This window comes from Phyllostomus hastatus, unplaced genomic scaffold (assembly GCF_019186645.2).
Source record: "Phyllostomus hastatus isolate PE091 unplaced genomic scaffold, TTU_PhHast_1.1 phas_scaffold_190, whole genome shotgun sequence".
Lineage (NCBI taxonomy): Eukaryota > Metazoa > Chordata > Mammalia > Chiroptera > Phyllostomidae > Phyllostomus > Phyllostomus hastatus.
This window is the reverse complement of record NW_025334014.1, coordinates 307,933-330,922: the sequence shown is the minus strand read 5'-3', so window position 1 is coordinate 330,922 and position 22,990 is coordinate 307,933. Positions and strand designations below refer to the sequence as shown.

At 37.8% G+C, this 22,990-nt stretch overlaps 2 protein-coding genes and 1 pseudogene across 2 annotated transcripts; all 3 read left to right on the top strand.

The window, feature by feature from the left end:
- The first annotated feature begins 9,765 nt into the window (after positions 1-9,765).
- On the top strand, positions 9,766-10,701 carry LOC123832459 (olfactory receptor 4C15-like). The gene has a single exon (XM_045860104.1). It carries the CDS (start codon positions 9,766-9,768, stop codon positions 10,699-10,701), a length of 936 nt encoding a protein of 311 aa, XP_045716060.1.
- A 584-nt stretch (positions 10,702-11,285) lies between these two features.
- Positions 11,286-13,097, top strand: LOC123832452 (annotated as a pseudogene).
- Positions 13,098-21,753: 8,656 nt separating this feature from the next.
- On the top strand, positions 21,754-22,686 carry LOC123832473 (olfactory receptor 4C16-like). The gene has a single exon (XM_045860118.1). The coding sequence runs from the start codon at positions 21,754-21,756 to the stop codon at positions 22,684-22,686; it is 933 nt and encodes a 310-aa protein (XP_045716074.1).
- The last annotated feature ends 304 nt before the right edge of the window (positions 22,687-22,990 follow it).

Sequence of the window (22,990 nt, the reverse complement as noted above, 5' to 3'; positions counted from 1 at the left end):
AACGTGATGATGTATATAAACAGGGAGGATTATATCTATTGCACACTGTGAAAGAAAATGAACAAATTTTGCAAATCATTGGTAGGGAAAAAAAGAGGCCCAGAAACTAACACTTGTTGAGCACTTACTAATCACTAGGCTTTTTGCTAGGTATTTTGATAGCCTTTTTAAACTTTGTTTTTATTGTTTAGAATATTAAAATTGTGCCATTTTCCTCCTTTTGGCCACCACCAAGTATCCCTCAACCTCCTTCCCTCAGACCATCATGACTGAAAGAATATATGCACCCTATGTTCATAGCAGCAGCATTTGCAATAGCCAAGATCTGGAAACAGCCCAAGTGCTCATCAGTAGATGAGTGGATTATAAAGCTGTAGTACATTTACACAATGGAATACTTCTTGCCATCAAAAGGAAGGAACTCTATCTTTTGCCACACCATAGATGGTCCTAGAGATTATTCTGCTACTATGCTTTTGATAACTTTTAATGTACTTTTCCACCACCTTGTTGTTCATTTGTATAGATTCAGGGTATGCAGTGGAAAAATCACTGCTAAATCCCTAGCATGATGATTCTAGCAGGGGTGTCCAAACTTTTGGTTTCTCTGGGCCACACTGGCAAGAAGAGTTTTCTTGGGCAACACATTAAATACATTGCGACACATGATCACAAAAAGATCTCATAATGTTTTAGGTAAATTTACAATTTTGTGTTGGGCTGTATTCATAGCTATCCTGAGCCTCATGCAGCCCGTGTGCCACAGGTTGGACATCCCTGTTAGAGTAAGTTTTTCTCCAGAGTCTTATGCTATGTTTCAAAATTCTTCATACATGTTATGTGGATTAAATTGGCTTTTCCATAGGACTTTGATATTAGGATTCTTTTATTTTTATTTTTATTTTAAAATTTTATTTTAACTGTTGTTCAAGTACAGTTTTGTGTCTTTTACTCCCATCCCAGCCCACCTATCCATCCCTTCCCACCCCACTTCCATTTCCACCCTCTTTAGTTTTTGTCCATGTGTCCCTTATATTTGTTTCTCTAAACCCTTTCCCTTTTTCCCTGATATTACCCTGAAATTCTCTCCCATCTACCCTCTGGTCACTGTCAGCCTGTCCTCTACTGTTCACAGCCAGTGTCTTTGGTTATATTTTGCTTGTTTGTTTGTTTTGTTTAGGTTCCTGTTAAAGGTGAGATCATATAGTATTTGTCTTTCACTGCTTGGCTTATGTTGCTTAGAATAATGCTTTCCAGTTTCATCCATGTTCTCTCAAAGGTAGGGGCTCCTTCTTTCTTTCTGCTACATAGAATTCCATTGTGTAAATGTACCATAGTTTTTTGATCCACTCATTTACTCATGGGCACCTAGGTTGCTTCCAGTACTTGCCTATTGTAAATTGTGCTGCTATAAACATTGGGGTGCATAGGTTCTTTTGGATTGGTTTTTCAGGATTTTCAGAAAAAAAAAGAGGATAGAAATTCTTAGAATATATGGGGAAAGGGATATTTGGGGAATTAGAGAATCCCTGTTGATTTCTTCCCTTTTGGCACTATGTATCTACCAAAAGTGAAAAGAAAGACCCCCAAGAAGGAAGAAATAATGATTCATGACCTTACTCTGTTTCTTTTCTTGGCCAAAAAAATAAGCCGTAATATTTAAAGTTATTAAAATTGTTCTTAATTTGTCCTTATTTTCTTAAATTCCTTGTGGCTCACAGTTTTTCTTGTATGAACTTTTTTTTTATTTTTCCTTTTAAAGATTTGAGGAGCTATTTGAAGAAACAGAGGTGAACATTCCTTTATCTAATCCCAAGAAAAGTGCATATGCTTAGGTTCCAAAGCTATTTCTCTGGAGGTGTGATTAAATATATTTATATTAAATAAATGCTTTATTATCTATCATAGATATTTAGGTGACTCATCCACGTACTAGGTTTGCAGACTCCATATTATTATCCTCATTTTACAGAGAAGCAAACTGAAGCCAAGGGAGGTTTGATCACTTACTTGCCTCAGTTCACACAGCTAAGAGTTTGAGCTACACAACTTGAATTCAGATCTTCCAAAATTCAGTCTTACCATCTTTCAACAAAATGCACTTAGCTGTTTATAGCTGTAAGTAATATTATCAGCAGCCTTACAGATTTACTTTATCCTTCAAGAAAGTTGTGTCAAAATTTTTGTAGAGTTATCTTTCATGTAGCCACATATTTCAGCAACAATGCCCCTCTGTGTACATGGAAAATGTCAGGGCAATTTACATTACCATACAACACTTTATAAAGCAAAGCTTCTCGCTATGATGTTTTGCACCATGTTACTTTTTATGAATAAACCTTTCTTAAACTCACTGGTCATTTGGGGGAATCTCTTCCATAATTTGACCATAAAGTAATGTCAGAGGATAATACATCTGTTCTTTCGGGGTACCTCTGTGTTTCATTTTATGCATGGCTATTAAATTCATAAGAAATAGAACATTTTTCTACAATGTCTAGGTCTGGAAGAGATGTAACCAACACTTAGTCTATTAAATATGGTCAAGTCTGCAGCAGCTGAGTGAGAAACAATTTTACAGAATCTGGACTAAATGACACATGTTTAGGAGATGAGAGTAAGCCAGCAGTAAGGATAAGAAGAGTACTGAGCAAATGTCCTTTCCACTCTAAGACAAAGAGGAGGGTTTGAAGAGGGAAACTAGAGCCAGTGATTGTGTCTTATGGGCCATACAGAGTACTCAGTGGAGGAGTGAGGAGACTGATGAGGCACAAGTTACAAATGGTCAACAGCAAAGTTGGAAGGTGCAAGAACTGGAGGAGGAAATGTCAGGTGGTCTGACATTCTTAGTGGATGGAGTTTGCTGCTGTGGGGATAGTTTTAAAGAATGTTAAGAAGTCCTTTTGCACTCAGCATCAAAATTTTCTCATGAGGATCCACTGTCATTTGATTATTTTTGATACTTAACACAGCATGTGAGGAAGCAAGTATGTTTACTGCTAAAAATTAATAAGATAAATGTTGTTTGGATCTATTATATAAGGGTACTTTAGTTTAATTTGGACTTTTAATTCAGTGAAAATGTTAAGTGAAGGGAGTGAGCTACTATTGTTCAAGGCCAACTATGAAGCAGTTTGTTCTTTATACGTTTTAACTCTCTGAATGTAGAAACAAGTTTTATTGGATCTTAACTCCATATTTTACAGAAAAAGGTGAGCCTCAATCTAGCTACACAATAAAGGCAAGTCTTTTAGATTCCACCTCCTCTAGTCTTCCCACTTCACAATTCACCTCACTAGCATGGTGTGAAAATATTCAAACATAGAATTGATCACTAGTCACATTTTCAAGATTGTCCTTAAGGCTTTCTCCTCTTATTTTGGAGGCCATGTTCTTCTTTTAACTGTTTTAGCTTCCCTGATTTCCAATTTCCAAACCCTGCCAGTAACTCAGAGGCAATTCTAAAGGTTGATGAACTCTCGGAGAAACCTCTTTAAATACCAATTGGAAATCAAGGAAGAAACTTTGCCTCTTTATTGATTGTTTTCCCTGAGATCATGTTGAAGATGGTGCTTGAGGCAGCAGGGAACATTCTCTAGTTTGTCTGCCAGAGATGTTCTTCCTCTCTCTCAGATGTAAAAGTGACACTTGGAAAAAAGATTCACATTCTTTCCCAGTTGCTGAATGGACTTTTATTTATAGAGAATAGAGATGGCCATCACCAGCACTTTCAAGGAACTCACACATGGTGAGATCTATAATTCACAGTTTTTCTTTTTTAGAGAAAATGTGAAGTTGTGATGCTGTACTTAAAAGTAGGGTGTCATGGTCCAGGTATGAGGTTTAATGCAACATATGAGTCTATCATTTAACTGTACACACTTGGACTGGTTACATAACCTTTCTGGCTCTCAGAATCTTTATTTTTGATGGGGGTTATATCACCAAGTTCAGAGGGCTAAGAAACCAATAATACATGTGGAGTCATTAGAGTGCTTGACACATAATACTGTCTATGCTCAATAAATAGCAGCTGTCAGAATGCAAACTGTTTTTGGAAGTTTAGGAGGTCCTATTAACTCAAATCTAATGAAATCAGACCTGTCTTCAGTTTTTCACCTTTAGGTTAAATCCATATACCTTAGAAATGCAACAAGTGCATATTTCTGTCTTGACTTTCTAACAGCATTTAATTTATTCTTTTTAGTTGTATTCTCAATTATCTTTCATATGAGGATGAATGTCCTGGTATAGTTTTGAATATTCCCATCCTGGTGTTTTCAATTAAAAAGTGGCATTTTCAGAAGCTGCATAAAGAATCATGTTGTAGGAGCATGATAATTCAACTGCTATTTACCTTTCACAATTATTGATATAATATTGCACTAATATTCCTAGTACTAAATCCCCAGCAAAGGCACACAGCCATTCATTAAGGGTAGGAAAGAGTGTCTCACTTAAGTCACAGAGCAGAATCTTTCAATTTAATTATGTTTACTTAATTTCCCCTAGTGCATTTGATGTCATAAGTAGCCTCAGATTTCTGCATCAGAACTCTTCAGGAATAGTTACATGGCTAAACTTAAAATGGTTTAGTGCTAGTGGTTTTGGCTTTGCCTCTTTCTTAAAATGAACTAAATCGCTAGGGCAACAGAAAAAAAATACGTTTCAGGCATCTGTCAGGAAGGACATAGGAGAACACAGAGAAAGCTTATTTTTTTTCAAATTCCAGAATCAGTAATGGTTTACAAGTTGAGATATTTAGAAACATCAGCAGATTATTATTATTATTTTTAAAGATTTTATTTATTTATTTTTAGAGAGGGAAGGGAGGGAGATAGAGAGAGAGAGAGAAACATCAATGTGCGGTTGCTGGGGGTTATGGCCTGCAACCCAGGCATGTAATCTGGCTGGGAATTGAACCTGGGACACTTTGGTTCCCAGCCCACACTCAATCCACTGAGCTATGCCAGCCAGGGCAGCAGATTATTATGGAGAGGGGAGAGAGTGCTCTGAAATCTGAAGAAAACATTTCCCAAATAGTCAAAAAAGAACAGGATTAGCTAGATAGAGAATAAATCTTTTATTGCTAAAGTAAAGAATACACTGGATTTAGGGAACTTAATTAAGACAGTAGTTTCAATAGGGCTTTACTCTATTCTTTTAATTTTTAATAATTATATTTACTTTGAAAATTTCATGCTAATGTGACTGATATGCACATACAGGTATATATAAATGCATCTAAAATTCACCACTTGAAATATAATTACAAAGTACTGCTTATGACAACCTTACTACTATTTTTCATATACTTTCAAATACTATATGTACTTTGCAGTTGAAACAGGAATTTCTATTGTTTTTTGAACAACGGATGCTACCATCAGTTTGCTGAGAAAATGGATGAGAAAGAAATAGTGTATGCTGGGGAGAATCGGGGTGGGGGCACATTCCCAAGGCCACAGCCCCATGAAGTGGACTAAAGCCCACAGTCCATGGCTGGAAGGGGCCATGCACAATCTGGTGCTGCTCCAGTATATTAAAATTCATGGCTATGAAGAAAGGAAAGACCTTAGAATCTTCTAGGGAAAATATGAACAGAATCAGCTGCTTCCTACAGGACTGTATGAACTACAAATTGATGTCAAAGTGAGTATAGAGATTGGGAAGGGCTGGGCCAATGATCTGGCTATTTATGGAAGGTTTATGTTAGTTTACGATTTTTAGTGTAAGATTCTATGTATGTTAGCATGTTAGTTCCACTTGTGCAAATTAACTATACTGGAGATAATAACATTATATTCAAAACCCATCTCCTTTGTTTTTAACTGTTTAGATAGAAGATAATATGGTGTTGTGGGTTTTAAACTTGAGTGTTTTTGGTTTTCAGGACAACACTCAACCCACTGAGCTATACTAGTCAGGGCTTAAGCTTGACCCTTAATGTTAACTCTATGTACCAAAAGTAAGTCTACCATATGTTCTCTTCTAAAATTTAAAATTATATTAAAATGTCTGTGCAAAGAAGCAGAATTATTACAATTTTAATTTTCTCATTTGACATATTGTAAACATGCCTCATCATTTATGTCCTTGTATTATTTAGTATTCATAGCATCTTTATTTGTAGTACTCTGATTTGCAGAAACATCTTCCTATTATTGAACATTTTATATATTTCTAAAGTTTTACTGTTATAAAAGACATTTATCATCTACAATTACAGAACTTACACTACCTCATTTCACCATTAGAAAATTTTTTAAGACTGGGTTCTAATAAATGGAATAGAAACAAGCTAACAATCATGGAAGTATTTGTTAAAACATTTCCAGAAGGATTACATGATATCAAGTAATTTGATTGCAATTTTAGAATTAATATAATTTTCTTCCTTTTTATTGAATTGATTGGGGTGACACTGGTTAACAAAATTATACAATTTTCAGGCACACAATTCAACAACACATCACCTGTACACTGTATTGTGGGTTCAGCACCCCAAGTCTCATTTCTGCCTGTTGCTATTTATCTCCCCATATACCCTCTTCCACCCCACGCCCCCTTTCCTCTCCCTGAAAATCACCACATTGTTGTCTGTGGTCATAAATGTTCTGTCTTTTCTTTTTCTTTTTTGCTCAGTCCCCTCACTTCTTCTGCCTAGCAGCCCTCACCCTCAACAGCAGTCAGCCTGTTCTTTTTATTTATGAGTCTGTCTCTATTTTGTTTGTTCATTCATTTTGTTCATTAGATTCCACATATGACTGAGATCATATGGTACTTGTCTTTCTCTGACTGGCTTACTTCAGTCAGCATAATGCTCTTCAGGTCCAGCCATATTGTCGCAGAGGGTAAGATTTTCTTCTTTTTTACAGCCCAGTAGTATTCTATTGTATAAATGTACCTTTAGTGAGGGTGAGGATGTGGAGAAAAGGGAACCCTGATGCACTGTTGGTGGGAATGCAGATTGGCACAACCACTGTGGAAAACACTATGGAGTTACCTCAAAAATTAATAATGTAATTGCCTTATGACCCAGTGATTCTGTTTCTGGAATTTATCTGAAAAAAACTGAAACACTAATTTGAAAGAATACATGCCCACTATGTTCATTGCTGACAAGCTGATAACTGCTGGATCATACATTGGTATCTTTTATTTTTTTAACAAATGGTTGTTGACTGATATAATGACCTTCCAGCTTTTGCTTTATACTCTTGTTTTCTGGGTGATAATTTCTAGCTGAATATGGTGTTCACAGTACAGAATGTTTATAAGAATGTCTAGTACCTTGGAAATGTAGTGGAAATGGTTTTTTTAAAGTAAGCATGAAGACATATATTAACAGTAAACAATTGTATCTTCATTGTAAATTGTTTTTTTTTTAGCTTTGAATGGTTTTCCCAAAGACCAGCTTATTTTTAATTGTCACAGTAAGTCTCATTATTATTTTATTTATTGATTTAACACACAGGTTATATGTATATGCACACACACATTTCAGAAATAAGTTTCTGTTTTATGTACAGATGAGGACACAACCATTCTTTAAAACTGATGTCTAGCTATGGAAAACAGTCAATAGTTGGAGTAACTATCTGGAAGACTTATGGATGAGGTGCTGTCTTGCTACATGAGAGAATAGTGACTAAAATTGGTGAGGGCACTTGTCATAAGCAAGTTTTGCATTTTGCCAATTTGACACTCACCATAATCCTGTGGGATGAGCACGTAAGTTATACATGAACATACTTAGTTTACAATAAAGTCATATAAATGACAAGTTGTACAATATCAGATAGGGCCACATAGTATAAATAATTAGTAAATATTTTTAAAAACTCTCAAGACTCTAGCTATACTCAACATACTGTTTCTATTCCTCACCTATGTGGTTGTTGGCAATTTGTATCTGTAAGAATTGGACTATTACTTTCTGAATGTACATCATTTGCTCTGTGTGATCAAAGGGCCTCCTTCAATCATGACCAAAAGAATTAGAAGACTTTGATTTCCACAGGTGTATGAAGACAGCAGAAGGGCCAGCTCTGCTCCTTTCTGTCTTGATCCATTAGAAATACTTAAATGTTGGAGCTGGCATTCTGTGTTTAAATTCTAGACCCAGCATGTTATTTGACATTTTCTCTTTAAGCATGGATTGCCTTTCAGGAAAATAGGGACAATAACATATAACATGAATTGTTTCCTAGGACTATTTCTTGAACAGCAAATTTCTTTACATTAGTTAACTTGGTCATGCTGACAATACCCTTAAGTAGGTATTTTCTTTCCAAACAACTATTCTTATTTTTTTTTTAAATATGTAGTTGGGAAAGTGATAAGTATTTATTTTTAAGATTTTATTTTTATTTTTAGACAGGAAAGGGATGGAGATAGAGAGAGAGAGAAACATCAATGTGTGGTTGCTGGGGGTCATGGCCTGAAACCCAGGCATGTACCCTGACTGGGCATTGAACCTGCAACAATTTGGTTCTCAGCCCACGCTAAATCCACTGAACTATGCCAGGCAGGGCACAACCATTCTTATTTTAAATGATGAATGAAGAAAGAACCCAACTCAGCATGTACATACTTGTTACATGTTAGTGTAGAGCTAGGCACATTTCCATACAGCTTTTATTTTTTTATAGAGAATGAATTAATTCATCTTTCATTGTTTTTTTTTTAGTGAATTTATTGGGGTGACAGTGGTTAACAAAATTATACAGACATCAAGTGTACAATTCTATAGCATGGGCTGGGAACCAAAGTGTCCCAGGTTCGATTCCCAGCCAGGGTACATTCCTGGGTTGCAGGCCATAACCCCCAGCAACCGCACATTGATGTTTCTCTCTCTCTCTCTCTCTCTCTCTATCTCCCTCCCTTCCCTCTCTAAAAATAAATAAATAAAACATTAAAAAAAGAAAAAAGTGTACAATTCTATAATACATCACCTGTATGTTCTTCATCAAAAGTCAAGCCTCCTTCTATCACCATTTATTCACCCTTTAGCTTTTCTACATACCCCCTGTGCCCACCTCTCCTTCCCTCTGGTAATCACCATACTATCGTCTGTCCATGAGTTGTTTTTCTTAATCCTTTCACCTTTTCATCCAGTCCCCTAACCCACCTCCCCTGTGATTGCTGTCAGTCTGCTTTCTGTATTCATCTTAAAGGCCCAATTCAGTTCAGAGTTAAAAACAATTGGATAAGTAGCGATGATTTTCAAATGATTCTTAAACTAGGGGTTATTTCTTCTTCTCTTTGTAGATAAGGTCATCTCCTGGTAAGTGGTGACATGTGAGTCACCCCATTCCCTTTCCATACTATTGGCAGGAATGACCAATAAATTATAAGTTCTTTGTCATCAATGTGGATGTGACTTCAGAACCCTCCTCAGCAATTCACTCCAGGATACCACTACTAAGTGATCTGCTTTGGCAGTGGAGATTAAAAATATGTCTCTTCTCTACTGTATATGAATACTTTTCCTATACATAAACTCTGGCCAATTTAAAGTATTGAAGAATTCATCTCCTCCTGACTTCTGCCTGACCTCCCATTACAGCCTTCAACAAATTTCTAATTTTCTGTTCTCATTTACAACAGAAGCATGTAATCAGCTTTTCACATGGATGCACCAACTGGTCGATGACTCTGATAAATGGTGTCACAAACTGGTCCCAAGTGAATTTTTCTTTTTCTCATTATTGCAGATTTTGTATGCTTAGTCCGGCAGGATTTAGCTTTTCATTGGTAATCATGCAAAACCAAAGCTTTGTAACTGAGTTCATCCTCTTGGGACTTTCACAGAATGCAAACGTTCAAAAAATAGTATTTGTTATATTTTTGTTCAGCTACATGGCAACTCTTGGGGGCAACTTGCTAATTGTGGTGACCATCAGCAACAGCCCAGCACTCCTGGGCTCCCCTATGTACTTCTTCTTGGTTTTCTTGTCCTTCCTGGATGCCTGCTTCTCCACTGCCATTGCACCGAAGATGATTGTGGACTCTCTCTATGAGAGGAAGACCATCTCCTTTGAGGGCTGTATGACCCAGCTCTTTGCTGGACACTTCTTTGCTGGAGCAGAGGTTATTGTCCTCACAGTCATGGCCTATGACCGCTATGTGGCCATCTGCAGGCCTTTGCATTACTCTTCTATCATGAACTGGAGGCTCTGTGGCATTCTGGTGGGGGTGGCCTGGACAGGGGGCTTCCTGCATTCCATAATACAAATTCTCTTTGCTTTACAGCTGCCCTTCTGTGGCCCCAATGTCATCGACCATTTTATGTGTGACTTGTACCCTTTACTAGAGCTGGCCTGCACTGACACTCATGTGTTTGGCCTTTTGGTGGTGGCCAACAGTGGGTTTATGTGCATCATAATCTTCTCTTTGTTGCTTGTCTCCTATGGCGTCATCCTGTGCTCTCTGAGAACCCACAGTACTGAAGGGCGGTTGAAAGCTCTCTCTACTTGTGGATCTCACATTACTGTTGTGGTTTTGTTCTTTGTCCCCTGCATATTCACATATGCTAGGCCTCCATCCACTTTCTCCTTTGACAAAATGGTGACAATATTTTACACCATCCTAACCCCTTTGCTTAATCCTTTGATTTATACCATCAGGAATAAGGAAGTGAAAAATGCCATGAAGAATGTGTGGAACAGAGTAATGGTAGTTTGTAATGAAAGGTGAGACTGATTTGTTGGAATGTACACTCAATGTGTATTCCAAGACATGATGGAGATGCTGAATGTAGTTTCTGCAGTAAAGAGTTAGAGTGGTCAAGGATCCCTAAGTCTTTCCTGGCTTCAGCACTCTCAATAGCATCTCTACTCCCTGATGGTCCAGTAACTGTAGACGGATTTGAGGCCAGATTGGCAGAAATTTCTGTCTTGAAGGACCCCTCACTTGAAGTGATTTAGAATGAAAACAGGATAGGGCTGTTCTTTCTCCACACCTGGGTTTTCAAGAATCCTTGTCCATGATTCATAACTACACACTCTTTCTTGTGTTGGGGCACTGATATTGCAGTAAGTCATAGAGACAGAAAGCAAGTTCTATGATGAAATCTTGCATGAAAATATCTTCCCTGATATTTTCTTTTGCTCCCTCCCCTCTCTGTCTTTCTGTATGCTACTCTCTTACTCTTTTTTCCTTGGTTCTGCTCACTCTCAATCTCTCCTCTCTCCTGTACTCACTTCACTCATTCTCTACTCTTGCCTCTTCAACACTCATTCATTTAGGTATCTATTTTCTGCTTTGATATTTGCTTCACCATGAAGCATACAGAACTTGATTCTGGAGTTAGACCAGATAATGAAGGTTTCAATTCATGTCTTTCTTGGAGGGCTCAGGATGTCTCTTTTCTAGGATCTATATGATCCTAGAAGGTATACATGAAATCTACATGAAATAAGTTTGAAGTTTTATGTGATATGGATGGTGAATGTTAGAGACAGAGGCTATTTAGCAGTACCCCACTCTAATGTTAACTTAGCCATACTTCAAAAAACTTCCTTCTCTCCTTTGTTCATTCCTTCCTTTTTCCCATCCTTCTTTCCATCCTTCCTTTATTATTTTTTTATTGTTGTTCAAGTACTGTTGTCTCCATTTCTCCCCCAACTACTCCCCCTCATCCCAGCCACCCCGCTCCCCACCCTTGATCATACCCCTCTTTGTTTTTTTCCATGAGTCCTTTGTACATGTTCCTGACAACCCTATCCCCCTTACGCCCATTAACTCCTCCCCCCTCCCCACTGGTTACTGTGAGTTTGTTCTTAATTTCAATGTCTCTGATTATATTTTGCTTGCTTGTGTGTTGGAAAAAAGGGGAGACTTATAGTATCAAATATATTTGAACTGGTTTAAAATTTCAAGAGGTAAAAGTAAGAATTAAAGAGGAGAAATTTACATTCTCCACTACTGTGATGTCCCCCCAGATCAGGGAGTTAGGAAAGTGCAGGAGTATTAGGCAACATGAATGAGTTAGTTCAGTGATAAAACCTCCAAAAGTGTTGGTCTGATCTAATGTGTATATCTTTTCAGGAGCTAACTTCGTGTCTTATGTCCCCAAAACTTCTCTTCGCTTATTGAAAATAAAAGAAAGGAGAATTATATGTACTGTCTTTCATGGTTGTCCAACATCTGTCTATAATTTTAACTCTTATAAGTTTTTGATTAACAACAGCAGTTTTTAGGGAGATCATCTCTATATTTGATCTCTATTATTGATCAAAGCAATATTTGTGGTCTTTTTGATCCTTTACCTTACAACACTGTCAGTGAGCTTTCTCATTGTAGTGATTATTAAAACAAACCAGACCCTTAGGAGTTCTACGTACTTCTTTCTGTTCTATCTGTCCTTTGCTGATGCCTGCCTCTGTACAACCACAGCCCTCAGATTGATTGTGAATGCCCTTTCTCAGAAGAAGACCATTTCCTACAGTGAGTGCATGACTCAGGTCTTCACAGTCCATTTTTTTGGGGTGCATGGAGATCTTTGTGCTCATCCTCATGACCTTTGATTGCTGCATTGCCATTTGCAAGCCCTTGCAATACTGAATCGTCATGAGCCAGCAAGTCTCTGGTGTGTTGGTGATTCTGGCCTGGGTGGGATCTTGTATCCACTCTTCAGCACAGATTTTCCTGGCTTTGCAATTGCCCTTTTGTGGGTCAACCCTGATGTGGTTGACCACTATTTTTGTGACTTGCAGCCCTTGTTGAAACTTGTCTGTGTGGACACATATGTGATCAATTTGCTAGTTGTCTCTAATAGTGGGGCCATTTGCATGGTGAGTTTTATAATCCTGCTTATCTCCTATGTTGTCATCTTGTACTCTCTGAGAAACCCCAACATAGAAGGAAGGTGAAAAGCCCTTTCTACATGCACATCCCACTTTATTGTGGTTGTCATATTTTTCTGTCCATGTGTATTCATATATACATGCCCACCAACCACGTTTCCAGTAGACAAGATGGTGGCTGTATTTTACACAATTGGGACACCCTTGCTCAACCCTCTAATCTATACACCGAGGAATGCCTAGGTTAAAAATGCCATGAAAAACTTATGGTGTATCAAAGTATGACTTCAGTTAATAAATACTATACAGGGACTCCAATGTATGCTTCCTTAATATCTTATTTTTGTTTCATGGGCAGGAAAGGTAAAATATTCTTTGGGAGAAATAAACAAGAAATCTGAGAGGATTGCATTAGAATATGGTATCACTTAAAGTCCATAATCATTTTGAACAACCTAGGATGACCCTTGCTTAAATTCTATCAACATTTGGTCATACTCATTAGGTAATTTAGCTTCCTATACATTTTTTTCTTTGGAAAGAAAAGTACTGACAAATGACAGAATAAGTGCATGTGCTTGCATGTGTGTATACGCACCATATTTTTCCCCTACATTTCATTCCTATAAATGCAGTCATCAGAGTTAATCCCTAGGGCATGGACACTTACAGACTCAAGGGTGCCATATAGACAAGCTGATGATTAGAAAAGATGTTCTGAGAAATTACTCCTCTGGAAATCTGTGCCTGAGCCTCCTTCACTGGGGGTGTCTACACTGATGAACCCTCCAACTCTGATAAAAACTGGAAACAGAAGTGAAAACCTACACTGTCCCTGGAAAACCTCTCAAAATTAATTCTGTGCATGGTGAAGGGAGGGAGGACTGTGATATTTGGACAAGACAGTGCTGTCAGTGAGTCAATTGCTCTTTGGGGTCTTTCCACTGCTCCTCACAAAGGAAAGGAAGAGGCAGTAGAGGGTTTGGCAGCAGAAATAAGTGAAGGTCAGGAAAGGAGGGAGGACAGAGAAACATGCATGATGAAGAGAGAGAAAAGGAGAAAGGAAAGCAGAAATCTTGTCCAGTTGGGAGAGAAAGAGCTTTATCTTTCTTATTTCCTGAGCATTACTTTTGGGGGTATGAACATTTGCAAGCAAATAATTTTCCTTGGCTCTTATGTTTATTTGGGTATCAAGAAAGAAGTTTTGTTTTTGTTGTTTGTTTCTATAGTATCTCAAAAGTCAAAATTCAGATTTTTGGAGAAGAAACTGGTATTAAAAGTGAGGCCTAGTACTTCTCAAATTTGGTCTTTTAGTTTTACAGGAGAATATTTTAAAAATGTGTTTTTTTCATATGGAAGACAACCTAATCCATGTGCATAATTCACATCCCCCACCAACTCCACTTCAACTTCATAATCTCATAATCAAGTACTGTCATGCCATTTCAGTACCGAGGTTTATAATTACCATCAAGTTGGCACCAGAAAGTATTACTCCTAGTCATATGGACTATTGAGAAAGAGACACAATAAACTCATAAGTATGTGAAGCATTTCCATCAGCTGAAGACAAAATATTATATTGCACCAAAGAGTCCCAATAGTTCTGGTTCAGGTAAGCAGTGGCATAATAAATATTTTAGTCCCAAATGGGACATTTTTCAGAGCTCTCAATGCCATATTCAGAAATACCTATTTAGTTTCATACTTCTTTCAAATGAAGAATTTTCCTAATTTCTTACAGTTCTGTTTTGAGAGCATTTGAATCTGGTCTTATGAAGATTATACTTAAGTGAAAATGATTCTCAAGTAACCGAGACACTCAAAATAAAACCTAAATTCTTATCTCTTGTTATTCCTTCAAATTTATTATAGAGTGAGAAAAATGTTTATTTGTGACTAAATGATAACTCAGAAAGCTTCAGGAATTTCCTTCTCATTATTAAATAATAGAGATCCCAGATCTTATATTTTAGATAAGGGTCTTGATTAGAAAAGATAAGAGAAACATAATGGAATAAATAGACTAGAATCAAAGGATGAAGCACAGCTTGGTTAAAAATGTATACATTAATATTTCCTGAAGACAAGCAAATCTACAATATCTTCTATGATGAGGTGAAACTCAGAGCTGTGACTAGTTTGTTATTTGACTAAAGCAACACCTTGTGGGAAGAATAATAATGAAGGTCAAAATAATAAAAGGGTTGGAGAGCTATAGAAATGACCGTGAACCAGGATGCCCCAACCTGGGCAAGGATGAGATTGTGTGGCTGTTCCTTTACTTGATTTGGAAATTGTCAAAGAATAGAATGAATGGGAGGAAAGACAGGGAAAAAAATACTAAAAGAAATATCAGCCAATCCCCCCCAATTAATTAATTAATTAATTATGAAGTTTATTGATTTATTTTTAGAGGGGAAGGGAGGGAGAAAGACGGGGAGAGAAAAATCAATGTGTGGTTGCCTCTCAGGTGGTCCCCACTGGGGACCCAGCCTGCAACCCAGGCATGTGCCCTGACTGGGAATGGAAACAGCGACCTTTTAGTTTGCCCCCCATGCTCAATCCACTGAGCTACAACAGCCAGGGCAAGTTTCCCTCAAGTTTAATAAAAGCTGTATATGCATAAACCCAAGAATCTAACAAATCCCAAGCATAAAAATCATGGAAATTACAATAAAAGGTAAATTATAATAAATTGATCAAAAGCAGCAGCAAATTGTTAAAAGGAGCTAAAGAGAAAAGGCACTGGTGCACAGGGAAATAAAGATAAAAAATTACAGCAGAATTCTCACCAGAAACAGTGTAAACTAGGAGACAGTAGAGTGACATCTTTAAAATACTTGAGTTTACATCCATACAGCTAGTTGGTTTTGCCACTTTTCACAACTGGGATGGAAGCAGAAGTGCCCAAATAACTGAGAAAAAGCATTTGCTTCTGTTCCAAGAATCCATAGACCCCCAGATTAGAGTTTGCCAATGCCAATTCCAAAATGACAAAAGAGCAAACTCATGATGACTTGAAATCCAGCCAAAGTCCATTCTAATCTGAGAACACATTTCATCATGGATTCCTAGACATCAGGGGGAGCTTTAATGCCATTTTTCTGGATCTTCTCTGCAACCTGATTCCCAATATTACCCAGGACGAGTTAACTTTCCACACCGCACTGATATGACAGTAACCTTCCTACATACTCAGTGTGCTAGCACCTTTCCCTGATGCCACTCAGCACGAGTAGAAATCTTGGCAGTTGTTAGTTCTTCAGTCTTACCCCAGTAGCTGTGAACACTAGGTTATTTCTGCTCTAGCATGGTCTGCTGGGAAGTAATCAAAAAGAGAATTTTGAAAATCTTTGTAGGCAACAGAAGTGGTACCTAGAGTGTCCACCATCCCCAGGTGGTTTCAGGAAGAGCTTATTTTCCTTCTGTTCAAAGACTGTATATTTTTTTAACTTGGTCCAGTATCCTGCACTTAACTTTGTTTTCTCTTCTCACCCTTCCTGCCCTATCCTGGAAACTTTCTTCAACATCTTACTGGAAGAATTCACCAAAACCCCTTCCAATGGCCATTATTTTCTACAACTGTCCAAAACAAACAAAAAGTGAAATATTAAAATTTTAAAACATACTTTAAGACAAATACCATATGATCTCACCTTGAAGTGGAACCTAATCAACAAAACAAAGAAGCAAGCAAAATATAACCAGAGACATTGAAATTAAGAATAAGTAGACAGTAAACAGAGGGGAGATGGGAGGGAATAATGGGGGGGAAAGGGTGAAGGGTTTTCAGGAACAATGATAAGGGACACATGGACAAATGCAAGGGGTGGTGAAATCAGGGGAGTGAGGTGGGGATGGCTGGGGTGAGGAGGAGAGGTGGGGTGAAAATGCAGACCACTGTACTTAAACAACAATAAAATAAAAAATAAAAAAAAATAAAAAACAAAAAGGGATTATATGTGTATGTGCATTCATACCCACAATTACTAGTACAGAGCTGTGCAAACCCTATTCATATAATTAATTAGTTTGAGGCAAGCAACAGAGATAGGGTTCCATTCTTTATCAATAATGTGTGTTAGTTTAAAAAAATGAATGAAGAAAAAGTGGTGCAATTCATTTTATTTTGTGACTTTATTTGTGGTTGTTCCTGAGGTGATTTACTGTTATTTGCAGCTGAGCTGTGGTCCTTGTGTCTGAGTTCACATTTTGGAAAAGAAGTTAGTATTACCATTATTGATATGAGTGTCCATCTGCTTCATGTTTCATATGCAAAAGGAACCAAAGTGAAAATAATAAAACAAATAAGGAGACATTCTCTCTAAGTCATGACTACATTGTTCACTAATATTTGAGAATAAATGTTCATATATTAGCAATGAATCTGAATGCATGACTGATTTGTAAACAGAAACATTTTGCTGATTGGATGTGACAGTAACCTAAGCTGTCATATCCCTGATGGGCAGAAATACCAGAAATGACCCTGGAATGGCATTGAGCTCTTCAGCCTTTCAAACACTGAAGTTTACACTGATAAATCATTTGGGCTGATAAATCATTTGGGCTGAATATCAAGCTGAAGCTGAACTTCTCAGAATGATTTTTTAAAATCTTTTACAAGATATTCATATTTGAGAAACAGTTGTTCATACACTAAAAGGGTGACCTTAAATGCCATGTATGTAAACAGCGGTGCTGGGCCAGTGCTCTGAATGACAGGAAGGTGAGGAGAGGGATCTCAGGAAGATATTTTGTGTAAAGGCAGAGAGCTGGCATGAACTCAATAACGCGGAGAAAGGAAAGAGTGCTCAGACATGGTTCATACCAGGGCAGGTCACTGGACCCAGAGATGCCATTCAAGGTGGCTGATGTAGTATCTTCAGACAATTCACTATGTTGGGGAATTGTGTCTGCAAGTAGGAGCCATTTTCAGTAGTTCAATAGGAAGATTCAGCACCAAAGCTTGCCAAAAAATCTTGGATTGCTATAAGAAGGTATCACTGGAGAGTTGATTAAAAAAAAAGTTCCCATTATTGTTGAAGTAGTTTTGGCACCAAGCATTCTAAATAATTAAAGCATTGCATCAGCCTTGGAGACCATGAGTCCATGTTGGAAGGAGATAGTGATTACAGTTGGCCATGTACCACAGGGAATATACTTTTCCTTCCCTGCTTTGTGAACCAAAGGCAGGGCTACAGTCCAGCTGTCTGTAACTAAGAATGATCTGAACAATACATCACCATCATTGCCTCAATATAGCTCATGAACCCAAGGAGTTACACCTCAGAGAGACACTTGGCACATGTATGTAAAAGTCTATACATCAGCTAACAAGTCACATTGGATTTTTTTAAAAATTAAAGACATTATTTAGAGCATTTTTTTTGTTTCGTAGCAACAGTGAGTGGAAGGTACAGAGAATTCCCATATACCTTGTGTATACGTAGCCTCATATACACATGTACAGCCTCCCCCCTTTATCAATGTCCTCTACCAGAGCACTGCATTTGTTACCCTTGGTGAACCTACATTGGCACATGGTAATCACCCAAGTCCACAGTTCACCTTACGGTTCTCTCTTGGTGGTGTGCATTCTGTGAGTTTGAACAGATGTATAATGACATGAATCCATCATGATAGTATTCTACAGAGCAGTTTCACTGCCCTAATAATCCTCTGTGCTCACTTATTCCTCTACTCACCCTATCCTGCCAATCTTCGTATTGAATTATTAAGTTACAAAACATGATTAAGGTAATTCTATCTTTAATCAGGACATCTTTTTGAGCTGTTCACTTTTAAGGAATTTCTTGTCTGCTGAAGGACATGCAGACTCAAGATTCTGGAGGTTCATCTGTTTATGGAGGTCTGCAACAAATCAGTAAGAGAGTAGAGATGATACATCTCATGATTATTTTCCAAAAAGAAGATCTTGTTTTACTTGGTAGGCTTTTGAGCCCAGGCTAAATTCTGGGGAGCACAGAACTTTAGGATATCACGCAATATTCTAAGGTGCTTTACTGTCCTGCCTCTCTGAACATCCACAAGTCACAATTAATATAGGTATGTGGACTTAGATGGAAACATTTTTATAAATATGTTTCTTATTAATAGGATCATAATCACATAACTCAGATTTAAATTTCTAGCTCAAATATTTTAATAATATTTAATATATAAGGGAAAGTCTGCTTCAAAGACTTTCTTCCTTCACAGAACACCTGCCTATTTTAGTGTGCAAATTTTTTCTCCAAATATGATACAGATAAATTGGGTAAGAATTGAACCTCAGGTTTCAGGCACCACACTGCCTTCCTTGGATTGTACTTGCAAATAAATGAGAGGAAATAGAAACGTTTTTTCTCCAAATGCTGGAAGGTCATCTTAGGGCCCTGGATGGGAGCAAAGTAGTTTCTTGCTGATGTACTTCCTCTTCTACCAAAGACACTTCTATTTCTTCTTCCTGTTTTTTCTTTATCACCTTCAATCATCCTTTGTATTGGGCTCCTATCGCCTGATATGTTTGGTCATCCTGAGGCACCTAATACCTCACAAACATTGTTTGCATTTGGTTACTGAGGTTGAGGAGGGTTGATTTCCTCTTCTGTAGTCTAAATAGATAAACCCCAGTTAAGTTTACTACAACCTGTGGGATGTTTCTGATCAGTGAAGGAAGGGGACTCTAGGGAATGCCACTCTCCAGGATGCTAATATTGTATGTCATTATGCCTTAAAATTTTCCCTTGGGAATGCAGAAAGGGATTTTACCCCTTGTATATCATGGAAAGCTGCTTCTAAAGAGGGCTAAAAACACTTTACACCAATTTAGAATGTTGTCACAGGTAAGTGACAGATTGATATCTTTGAACTCAGAAATGTATCATTACAAACTAATCCAACATGGTTTAAAAGTACATTTCTGTATGTCTTATGCTGTACCTACTTTCTCTGAGAGATGAACAGAAAAAGTAATGTTTTTAGAAGTGTACTATTAATGTAGTAAATAGCTAGAATGAAAATCAGCTTTGGAATAAAACAATCTTTTGAATTCAACAAATATTTTATGAGCTCCAATTAAGTGATAAGCCATCCTTGTGTAGGGAGAGAAGAATGAATTCCATGTCCTAAAGTTACTTGAGGTGGCAGAGTGCAGACAAGTTCTCAAATGCTTTTCATGTGTGATAGCTGAGCAAGATTCATCCTCATTATATGTGTTAAACGTTAGAAGAGATTATATCTAATTAGAAGCTGGGGAAATGGTTAATAAAGGAGTGACAGTTTTAAGTGGAATGTTGTATAGCACAGTTTCAAATGATTACTGTTTGCATGTTGCTAGAATGATATAATAAGAACACAATTTGCAGTCAAAACACATCTGAGATGCAGTCTGAAAGGCTGAATAACTACTTCTCGTGGAAAGTTTAGAGAAACCATGACAATGTGAAGGTGAAAAACTACAATGAAAGGGAAAGGTAATGTGTCATGTGCATGAGAGGGAGTTTTTATGTTCTTTAATTTGGGCTTTTGAGGGATGAAGAATTGTGATACAATCTATTAGCTTTCCAGCAGAGAGTGGTAAATTTTGCATAGACATGAAATGAGTATAGGGAGTTTCCCAGAGGTAGAAGTGTAGTAGAACTGAGTCAGCGAGGGTTGGGTAGTTGAAGAGGAAAATGCTGATTCTCACTGTGGCCTGTGCAACAAAAGCGACTTTTAGGATGGGAAGGCATGCCTACCCTCCGTATTCCACCCTCATCTATTCTCTCACCTATTCCCCACTGTCTGCTTTCCTTTCAGCTCATTCCTGTTACCTCCCAACCCAACATGTCATCTGTTTGCTATAGTTTTGACAAATCCAGCTACTCTAAAGTTGGCCAAACTTGCTGGGGAAGTTGAGGTATGTTATTAGAAGAAGCACTATTTTACTAATGCTGTTTCATATCTGATCATTGTTGCCCATTTTTGGGACAAATTGCTTTGAGAACCCCATGACAAAAGGTGTTAATGCACCTCTGGGAAAAGTGAATGTGATCATCCACAAAGACATGCACTAAACCCTGCATCAGGATCAGAGGACATGAACACTGTCAAAGCTCTCCTTGCATTCTTTAAAGGCCAAGGATTCATGTAAAAAGTGTCAAATGTGTAACATAATCATTTCTCTGGGTGGCAGAGTCCCCCAGTCTTCCATGGCCATACAGAGTGCAACACCTGCTCCAGCTTGTGAAGCTGATTAACTCACTTATTTAAAAATTGATCTCAGAATATTTTTCCTGGATTTATACATTGGGATCATGTTTATCTCTTTAGCATACATAATAGATGGAAGGTCACAGTAGGTTAATGATCTGAATGTGTTCAGTAATCAGAATAGTACTGACATATCATATAAATGTGATATTGTAAAAGGTGCTAGAGAATGTTCACTTTAAGAACACTTGAAGTGCCTACAGTGTACAAGACATTGAGTTTGGAACTATGGAGAAGCAAATCCCAGGAATGTAATTTCTAAAGATTCTTATTTTTAAAAAGGGAGCCAGAGGAATCACACATATAACTAAATTTTAGTGTGTACTATTATAAGAAAAGCTACAAAAGGAGCTTTTAGAGAAGAGGAGAGAGAATTTCCTTTATCACAAAGTGGTCACCAAAGGCTCCCAGAGAAGAGTTGTATTTGAAGAGCACTGTAGAAAAATATAAATTTCACAAGCTTATTTGAGACTCATAGGGCCCTATGAAGTGGTCATTACAAGTTCAAAGACAAAATGCTGAGATGACACATTAAGAAACCACAACCAAAATGCCTATGTTGAGGAATATTTATTTTTCTTAAGATATGTCATAAAATCACGTATTGCACCATGAATTACTTCCTTTATTTTTTTGCAGATAAACAACTTCACACTCACCCCTCATCCTCATTCATGAAATTATGCAGCTGAATAACAATGTGACTGAATTCATTCTGCTTGGGTTGACCCAGGATCCTGTTAGGAAGAAAATAGTGTTTGTCACTTTCTTGCTTTTCTATTTGGGGACATTGCTGGGTAACTTTCTGATTCTGGCTACTATCAAGACCAGCCGGGAACTTGGGAGTACAATGGATTTCTTCCTTTTCCACTTGACTTTATCGGATACCTGCTTCTCTACTTCCATAGCCCCAAGAATGATAGTGGACACCCTTTTGAAGGACGCCACAATCTCTTTCAGTGAGTGCCTAATCCAAGTCTTTTCATTCCATTTCTTTGGCTGTCTGGAGATCTTCATCCTGATACTCATGGCTGTTGACCGCTATGTGGCCATCTGTAAGCCCCTGCACTACATGACCACCATGAGTCGACAGGTCTGTGGTGTGTTGGTGGCTATGGCCTGGATGGGGTCGTGTGTGCATTCTTTAGCTCAGATTTTTCTGGCCTTGAGTTTACCTTTCTGTGGTCCCAATGTGATCGATCACTATTTTTGTGACTTGCAGCCCTTGTTGCAGCTTGCTTGTACAGACACCTACATGATCAATCTGCTCCTGGTGTCCAACAGTGGGGCCATTTGTACAGTGAGTTTTGTCACGCTGATGTTCTCCTACATTTTCATCTTGCATTCTCTGAGCAACCACAGTGCTGAAGGGAGGAGAAAAGCTCTCTCCACCTGCATCTCCCATATCATTGTGGTAGTCTTGTTCTTTGGTCCTTGCATATTTATATACACCCGCCCTGCAACCACCTTCTCTGTGGATAAGTTGGTGGCTATATTTTATACACTTGGAACACCTTTGCTCAACCCTTTGATTTATACGCTGCGAAACGAAGAAGTGAAAAATGCCATGAGGAAGTTCTGGAGCAAGGCACTGGTCTCTGATGACAGACTATGAATGGATCTTTCAAATTGTTCTTCAGAGTTTGGACTGATCTAGAAGAAGACCATAGAGGATATTATCTTCTTATTGTGCAGTTAATTTAATCCTAACTAACTCGGGAAATGAGAATTAGTTTCTTCAGGAAAATAGGCAATGTGAACACATGTATGGAGTGATGTTGAGTCAATTTCAACATACCTCTTTTATATATTGATTTTGAGAGAGGGAGAGGGAGAGGGAGAGGGACAGAGAGAGAGAGAGAGGACTGGGAATAGAAACTACAGTCTTGGCATATTAGACAATCCTCTAAGCAATTGAA

What these genes read in the sequence shown, in the direction of transcription:
- LOC123832459 (XM_045860104.1), top strand. Translation starts at nt 9,766, where the DNA reads ATGCAAAACCAAAGCTTTGTAACTGAGTTCATCCTCTTGGGACTTTCA.
- LOC123832473 (XM_045860118.1), top strand. Translation starts at nt 21,754, where the DNA reads ATGCAGCTGAATAACAATGTGACTGAATTCATTCTGCTTGGGTTGACC.